We start from the raw sequence: 9,173 nt of genomic DNA on the forward strand, positions 1-9,173 counted from the left end.
CTGACAAAACGGACCAATGGACAGAGGGACAACAAGGAAAAAATATATCGGAGGCCTCAGAGCTCGCTATTTCAAGGGAGCTTAGTAACTCTAGTGATACTTATTAAAGAAAAATAGTACGTAGGGGCCTCCCCTCCCAATATTTGTTGCTAGAAAAAGCAACATATAACGTAATCCGACTTAAAATATTACTTGGGTAAGTAGTAATTCAGAAACATCTTATTACATTTAAAACTTGCAAAGACTATGGTACACATTCACCAACATTAGTACGATGTGACAAATTTCGGTGAGAACTGCAACAGCCTGTCTTTGCCTTCACCTAGAAAAAACAAAATTGTAAATCCATTAGTCACCTTATAAAGATACACTCAAAATCTAATAGTAGCAAAAATATAACGATGCATGAATAAGATGTGCGTACAATCAGCTCAGCAACGTAAAGAAGATCTTCGTAATAGATATCATATTCCTAGCTATATCTGCTAGGAATAACGATGAGAACAAGCCACAAACTGATTCTTCGAAGCCTTTGGACACTAATTTTCTGGGGTGGGGGTTGGCTGTTTATCACAAGAAAAGAGAGACCACTACTAATATATTGTCTCCAACTTATTCATTCTGAAAGAGCCAACAACCAAGAAGAACTCTATGCATGTCCAAGATGGGCACACATGTAATTTCACCACCCACACCAAATTAAACACTAGGATCATCTGGATCTGGATATCATTTACGATCCGAAAAGAATGCATTTGCGTTGGCTTGTTATCCTTTCAATTTTTCTATGTTATTCATATACGTAAATCACTATAGCCAAATGTGCAACAGTTTGTGGATGCCTACTCATATTGGCAGCGCGATATTTTCCATACAAAAAATCTCAAACGATATTCTTACCCGTTGAACCACATTAGCACATTCGCACGGAAAACCACACAAGCATCTATGTATCTTGCACCATTTCAGTTCCACTACAAACATTGGTAATGGCTGTGCCTAGAAGCATAAGAAGTCGGAGCATTAAGAACAGTTCTGAGGGAAAAGAAAGATATTGTTATTTTAGAAAGTATGGATTTACCGGAAGTTGTTTTTATAGAGTTATGTGGTTAATACCAAGATTAAAGCAAATATTCATGGATATAAAATACTAAAACTAGCTTTGAGGTTGCAAGCGTGCCTACTAAGTTATATTTATTTGACATTTGATTCAGTATTCTTGAAGACAAAAGACAACTACTCCATGTAGCAAAGGGGAAATGTCTAACTAATTCCCTTTACCGGAAACTATTGAATAATTTTTAGTTTTGAATAAACATTGGAGGGTCACAATAATTGGACTCTAACAAGATGTGTGCAGAACACCACTAAATTGGGTCACTCCTACAATATAAAGACTAAGCATGAGTAATCACCAGGTGTGTAGAAACTTGTGAAAGGATGGTAGTTATTGATATGACATGATTCATGAAGTCTTTTGGATTGCATCGACTTAAGTTGAACCATGTATACATTGTTGTCCACGCATATAAAAATTGCATCAATGTCTTCAGAGTATGCCAATATTTTTTGCGTCCCTCCTCCCTCAGTCTGAGGAGGCAGCCCAAGAATGGTACCCATATCAACGGTCTTCTGCAACAACCATGTGGCAACACCATGAAAATCGACATTCCTCTGCCACATTTTGAAGCGAGGATAAGACAATGTGGCAAGGCCAAGAACACCATTCTCTGTTTGAATGATCTGGCGGTTGTCACGGCAAAAATTATTTGCAACGGGAGGCCCCTTAATCAGAGTTAGGTTTTGCCTATCCAGATCGAACTTAAGTATGCCATCCCTGATAGACAACAACCAATAAAGCACATTACCAACAAGAGACCCATGAGTGCATGTGTCACGGATATGAGATGGAACCTCTATTGAGATAAGATCGTCCCATACACCGGTATCCGAGGAGTAAACAGAAGCAAGGAGCTTCTTTTCCTTTCTGTCCTTGCACACCAAGACCACCTTGAAGTGGCTGAACTGGCAGGCACCATGGACGTGGCCCTTGTTGGTGCAGAGCACCGCCCCATTGAGGAAGCTCCTCTTGAACAATGCAGGAACGGCCAAGCATCGCTGCTCGCCGGTCATGGGGGTCCATACGACGATCTCTTTGCGCACCCGGTCCTTGACGAGGACGTGGCCATGGCGGCAGCTGAGCACATCGTATTGGCGGCCACGGACGAGCTCGTCATTGTCGCTGCGGTGGCCCTTGCAGCTTTCAAGCGAGAAGCGCTCAGGAGGGATGCGGTAGGGAGGCACAGGGGTGAACACGATCTTGTCGAGACACTCAAAGAATCCAAGGAGCGGCGGCTTCCGGTGGTGCGCACAGAAACGGTCGAGGAACCTGGGGTCGGCGGCGAGGCGCCGCCACCGCTTGCAGACTGCGGAGGCGCGTGGCAGGGAGGACGGCCGGAGACGGAGAAGGATTTCCTCGAGGAGATCGTCGTTGTCCGGCAGGGGGGCACGCGGCACCAGAGATCTGCTGCTGCACCGTCGGCGACGGCGGCGGGCAAGGGATCGTGACGACAGAGGAGATCGTGCGCGACGACGGCGGCGGGCAAGGGATCGAGACGACATGACGAAAAACACGTTCGCTTCAGGTTTCTCGCGAGGCAAAAAGAACCTCTTAAATACGTACTTCCGCGTGCACATGTGATACCAGGAATATACTAACCCGACGATTCTTTTGGAGTTGCATCCGGACCGGAAACAAATCGGTGTAACTTTCCTGGTTAACTTCCCTATGTATACGAAGCCATCGTATGTCATACTACCAAAATACTGATATTAATAATTTGATCAAGGAAGGACGCGACCTACCGCGCGACTCTAGAGGCATTCTTCATCATGTTTCTTGTTCATGATCCTGAGTAGGCCGTGTTCATGTTTTATTTTCAGTTCTATATGCCCCCGTCTTAGTGTTAGCAAGACTATTTATGGTCTGTCATTCACTCAGTTGAAATTGATTGAGGCAATCTTTATAATTTCTTTTCAGTTTTGTTGCTTTTCCTAACACAACATTTTTATTTTCAACACGATGGAATGCCTCCACGGTGGTTATGCACATATCAGACAGAACATTTTTAGAGGCGTATATTTTAATTTCCAGCTAATATAACCGTATTTTGTACAAGTCCAGGAGGAAAAAGATGAGAGCCCATGGAGATGGAGGAGAACATGACGCTCAGTCCAGCCATCCACGAGAGAGATCATTGCCTTTGTCTTCGCCTCCTTCAACAACAGCTTCATTAAGTTCCTCAATGACAAACTGTCAATTTTCCCCCTGTAGTTGCAGCGTGTCACTGATCGATGCAGGAGAGAGTCGCTCGTCCGCATCGCCGGTAATTAAATTCCTACCTTTATTAAGGCTTGAGCACATCTAATTACATTCCTTCCTTTATTAAGGCTTGAGCACATCGTGCTCATGAACTAGCTAGGATAGCTAAGTATTCTCCTCCTTCTATTTGGATGGATTCAGCACCTGATGCAGTGATATCCTTACTTGTAGACGATGCAACAATTCAGCACCGAATTGGTGCCTACTTCAAGCTTGCAACAATTAGGCATGATCACATTTGAGCTTGCATGATGGTACCGTTCTTATTCTTCAGGTTTTAGTTCCTTTCAGGTCATAGTTGGCAATATGGTTCAGGGATGCATCAGTTAAACCTTTTGGGGCTACTATAGATAAGTATTTACAAAAAGAGCTACAATACTCCTTCAAGTTAGATTTATACATGAACTGCAAAGAGTTTTATGAATGTATCATTACATTGTTTTGGGTTTACACATGAACTGCAGAGTTTTAGGAATGTATCATTATATTGTTTTGGTTATACATGAACTGCAAAGAGTTTTACCATGATTTTCTGTACTAAAAAGGACTGGTGCACACTTGCTTCGCTGGAAAGAGGCCCCCTGTTTTACTATCTTTGTTCAGCCCATCGAAATTGGTAACTGATATTGAGATAAGATCGCCCCATACACCAGTATCCGAGGAGTAAACAAAGGCAAGGAGCTTCTTCTCCTTTCTGTCCTTGCACACCAAGACCACCTTGAAGTGGCTGAACTGGCGGGCACCGTGGACATGGCCCTTGTTGGTGCAGAGCACCGCCCCGTTGAGGAAGCTCCTCTTGAACAATGTAGGAACGGCCAAGCATCGCTGCTCGCCGGTCATGGGGGTCCATGTTAAAGTATGATTTTGTATAGTTATTCACGTGTATTCCGTTTCTATACGGTTATACATATACATGTATAGGATTCTTTTTTGGTCTCCTAGACTTGTAATCTTGCTATAAATATATGAGCCGATCGCCCCTTGAGAGGCGTCTTCTCTCAAACTGATTCTCGCTTATATGGTATCAACCCTTCTTTCCTAAACCTAGCTTCCGCCGCGCCTCCTCCCAGCCGCCGCCGTCCAAATCCTAAAGCGCCGCCGCGGTTTCCCCTCCTGCCCCGATCGCCGCCATGTCCAGCGCCGCGTCCTCGTCGTCCATGCTCGGGGCGCAAACCTCCGGGGCCCTCACCAACTCCACCTCCGCCGCCACCGCCCCCGCCCTCTCATCGCCGGCCTCTCAGGCCGTCCATGTTGCCAGCGTCAAGACGCACGTCCCCGTCGTCCTCGACTTGCAGCAGTCCAACTACGCCAAGTGGCGCATGCTCATCACCGTCCTCCTCGGCAAGTACGAGCTCATGGATCACATCTCCGCCGTCACGCCGCCGGACGCACGCACGGCCGAGTGGCAGCGCCAGGACTACGTTGTCCGTTCGTGGCTGTATGGCTCCATCAGCGACGACATCCTGGACACCATCATGGCCCAAGATCAGACCGCGTACGACGCCTACACGCTGATCCGAAACCTCTTCCTCGACAACCAACTCACCCGGGCCGTCTACCTCGAGGCGCAGTTCCGGGCCATCGTCCAGGGCGATCTCACCATCACCGCCTACTGCCACCGCCTGAAGGCCCTCTCCGACGCGTTGGCGGACGTGGGGCAGCCCGTGCAGGACCAAACTTTGGTCCTCACATGCCTTCGGGGCCTCAATCCGCGCTTCTCCGACATCACCGCCCTCGTCACGATGCAGGTTCCGCCTCCGACGTTCCTGCAGACGCGCTCCCTCCTCCTTCTGCGGGAGAACCAGCTCGCCAACGCCGTTCCCGGTGGCTCCGGGTCCTCTCAGGTCGCCCTCTACGGCAACACCGCCGGGTCCTCCATCGGCGGCAACCCCGGCGGCCACGCCACCTCCGGCGGACACAACAGCAACGGCGGCCGCTGGTCGAAGAAGAAGAAGAACGCCAGCAGGGGTGCGGCCAACTCCAACAACGCCCACCCCCCGCGGCACCTGGCCCGTGGATCTGCTTCAACCCGTACACCGGCCAGGCCCAGCAGATACAGGCCACTTGGCGCCCCTCCGCCGCCCCGGCTCTTCCTGCCGGGGGCGCTGGCCTCCTTGGGCCGGCCCCGCGGCCTGCCGCACCAGCGCCGCTGCCCCGTCAGTCCACCTGGGTGCCCCCAGGACAGGTGGCCTACACGACCCAGCTGGCCCCGCTGCACGGGCAGGCCTGGGGCACCAACCCGCCTCCACCTGCGGCGCCGTACAACCCCGGCCCGGCATGGGACTGCTCCGCCCTCGTCGCCGCCCTGAACGCCACTGCCGGCTCACCAGCCGCCGGCCCATCTACACCAGGCGCCTGGGCTATGGACTCCGGCGCCACCTCGCATATGGTCTCCGACCCTGGTATACTCTCCACCTTCTCCTACCCTCCCCCTCCACTCCGTGTCACCGTTGGCAATGGCGATCCCCTTCCCGTCACCGCCACCGACCACATTACTCTCCGCACACCTAGCCACACTTTCCACCTCAACAATGTTCTAGTTGTTCCCGATATTATCAAAAATCTTCTTTCTACTCGTCAGTTTACCATTGATAACTCGGTTTCTGTTGAATATGACCCGTGTGGTTTTTCTATTAAGGATCTTCACACTCGGCGCGAGATTATTCGCTGCAGTAGCCCCGGTCCGCTCTACGAGTTCTCCGCCAACACCAACGCCACCACCTCGCCGTTTGGACTCATCGCCACCACCACCTCATCGGAGCTATGGCATCGTCGCTTAGGACATCCGGGTCGTGACTCTATGTCACATTTATCTTCAGAATTTGATATACCCTATAATAAAAGCACTCAAGTGTGTCATGCATGCCAACTTGGCAAGCACGTGCGTCTATCGTTTACTAGATCATCCACCTTTTGTGTTGTTCCGTTCCAATTACTTCATTGTGATTTGTGGACATCACCCGTTGCTAGTAACTCCGGCTTCAAATATTATTTGGTCATTGTTGATGATTTTTCTCATTTTATGTGGACCTACCCACTCCGCCGGAAATCCGACACATGTGATCTTCTCGTTAACCTCGTCGCCTATGCACGCACACAATTCAACCTACCGGTAGTGTCATTCCAAACAGACAACGGCACCGAGTTTGTTAACTCCACCTTTGTCGAGTTTCTTGCCCGCAATGGCATTCACCTACGCATGTCTTGCCCCTATACTTCTCCTCAAAACGGCAAGGCTGAGCGGGCTATCCGCACCCTCAATGACATAACCCGCACCCTTCTCTTCCAGGCTTTCATGCCTCCTTCCTATTGGGCCGAGGCTCTCTCTGTCGCTAACTTCCTCCTAAATCGCCGTCCTAGCCAAGCCCTGCAATTCCGCATCCCTTATACCCTACTATACCAACAAAAACCTTCCTTCTCCGAACTTCGCGTTTTCGGGTGCTTGTGCTATCCGAACCAATCCGCCACGACACCTCACAAACTCGCTCCACGCTCCACTGCGTGCGTGTTCCTCGGTTACCCCACCTCCCATCGCGGTTACAGATGCCTTGACTTGTCATCGCACCGTGTCATTATCTCCCGTCACGTCATCTTTGACGAACACACCTTTCCCTTCGCCAGAGATCGCACCGATGCATCCCCGGACGATCTTGATTTTCTGCTCGACCTAGCCGCCACGCACCCGACCCCTGTGGTCCTCGACACCATACCGAGCCAGCCTAGCATGGCGCCGGCCTCTCCGGCCCAGCCCACCATGCATGGCCTGGCTTCCCCCACGTGCCTCGTCGACGAGCCCGCCTCGCCCGCGCCCACGCCGCCTGCGTCTCCCGCCCCATCTCCTTCCCCACCACCACCGCCACCCCCTCCCCCTCCCCGGCGCTCCCGCAGCAGCACTGCTCCGGCCATCAACACTCATACCATGCTCACGCGCGCCAAGCGTGGCATCGTCCAGCCGATTGACAAACTCAATCTGTCAGCCGAGCAATCCGTCATCTCCCCCATCCCAAAAACTTATCGCTCCGCCCTTCAGGATCCTCTTTGGCGTGCTGCTATGATCGAGGAGTACGCTGCTCTCATTCAGAACCGCACTTGGTCTCTGGTTCCTCGCCCGGCTGGTGCTAACATTGTTTCAGGCAAATGGATCTTCAAGCACAAGTTTGGCGCTGATGGTGGTCTTGACCGATACAAGGCCAGGTGGGTGGTCCGCGGATTCTCTCAGCAGCCTGGTATTGACTACGATGAGACTTTTAGTCCTGTTGTCAAACCGGCTACAATCCGCGTTGTACTCAGCATTGTCGTCTCCCATGGGTGGCCGGTTCACCAACTGGATGTCAAGAACGCCTTCCTCCATGGCGATCTTGATGAGGTGGTTCACTGTGAGCAGCCGCCCGGCTTCATCGAACCCACGCGGCCTCAGCATGTCTGCCTGCTCCACAAGTCCCCCTATGGGCTTAAGCAGGCGCCTCGCACGTGGTACCAGCGGTTTGCTCATCATGCTCATCGTCTTGGGTTCGTGGCTTCCCAGAGCGACGTGTCTCCGTTCGTGTTTCGGCACGGTACCGAGATGGCCTACCTGCTTCTCTATGTCGACGACATCATCCTCACCGCCTCCAGCGCCGGGCTTCTCCAACACATCACCGACCAGCTCCACCGCGAGTTCTCCATGACCGATCTCGGGGATTTGTCTTACTTCCTCGGGATCTCGGTCTCTCGCTCTACTTCGGGGATGCTTCTCTCGCAGCGCCAGTACGCCATTGACCTTCTTCAGCGCGCCGGTATGATGGACTGCAACCCGTGTGTGACGCCCATCGACACACGTTGCAAGCTCTCTGCCGATGAGGGTCCCCTCGTCACTGATGCTACTGAGTACCGGAGTTTTGCCGGCGCGCTTCAGTACCTGACGCTCACCCGTCCCGACATTGCTCATGCCGTGGAGCAAGCGTGCCTCTACATGCACGCCCCTCGGGAGCCACATCTCAACCTCGTCAAGCGGATACTTCAATATGTTCGTGGCACTCTTGACCTCGGTCTTCAGCTTCACTCCACGCCGGCCTCCTCGCTCACCGCCTACTCCGACGCCGATTGGGCCGGCTGCCCCGACACCCGACACTCCACCTCTGGCTACTTTGTCTATCTCGGCGACAACCTGGTGTCCTGGTCATCCAAACGCCAGGCCACGGTATCTCGCTCCAGTGCCGAGGCAGAGTACAGAGTTGTGGCTCATGCCGTCGCTGAGTGCTGCTGGCTTCGTCAGCTTCTTCTCGAGCTTCATCGTCCTCTCCCGCCCGCGACTGTTGTCTTCTGCGATAACGTCAGTGCTGTCTATATGGCCTGCAACCCGGTCCAGCATCGCCGCACGAAGCACATCGAGATCGACATCCACTTTGTTCGTGAGAAGGTGTCTCTCGGTCAGATTCGGGTTCTTCACGTGCCGTCTTCACAACAGTTTGCCGATATCATGACGAAGGGGTTGCCATCTCACCTCTTCGAGGATTTTCGGTACAGTTTATGCGTTCGACCGACGCACAAACTGCCGGGGATGTTAAAGTATGATTTTGTATAGCTATTCACATGTATTCCGTTTGTATACGGTTGTACATATATACGTATAGGATTCTTTCTTGGTCTCCAAGACTTGTAATCTTGCTATAAATATATGAGCCGATCGCCCCTTGAGAGGCGTCTTCCCTCAAACTGATTCTCGCTTATAGTCCATACGACGATCTCTTTGCGCACCCGGTCCTTGACGAGGACGTGGCCATGGCGGCAGCTGAGCACATTGTATTGGCGG

The 9,173-nt window shown here is 51.6% G+C and overlaps 1 protein-coding gene across 1 annotated transcript; it reads right to left on the bottom strand.

Moving 5' to 3' along the window:
• Window positions 1–233: 233 nt before the first annotated feature.
• On the bottom strand, window positions 234–2,647 carry LOC123087019 (F-box/kelch-repeat protein At3g23880-like). The gene is made up of 3 exons (XM_044508919.1): window positions 1,416–2,647; window positions 901–999; window positions 234–322 (listed from the first exon to the last, which is right to left on the bottom strand). Exons 1-2 carry the CDS (start codon window positions 2,620–2,622, stop codon window positions 947–949), a joined length of 1,260 nt encoding a protein of 419 aa, XP_044364854.1. The 5' UTR covers window positions 2,623–2,647; the 3' UTR covers window positions 234–322; window positions 901–946.
• Between the last annotated feature and the right edge of the window lie 6,526 nt (window positions 2,648–9,173).

Source organism: Triticum aestivum, chromosome 1B, assembly GCF_018294505.1.
Source record: "Triticum aestivum cultivar Chinese Spring chromosome 1B, IWGSC CS RefSeq v2.1, whole genome shotgun sequence".
Lineage (NCBI taxonomy): Eukaryota > Viridiplantae > Streptophyta > Magnoliopsida > Poales > Poaceae > Triticum > Triticum aestivum.

Bases quoted from the DNA above. Each gene is read 5' to 3' on its own strand.
- LOC123087019 (XM_044508919.1), bottom strand. From the start codon at position 2,622: ATGTCGTCTCGATCCCTTGCCCGCCGCCGTCGTCGCGCACGATCTCCT. The intron at 1,000-1,415 runs GTGATTACTCAT...TTATGCTTCTAG, and splicing joins CACAAGTTTCTACACACCTG to GCACAGCCATTACCAATGTT.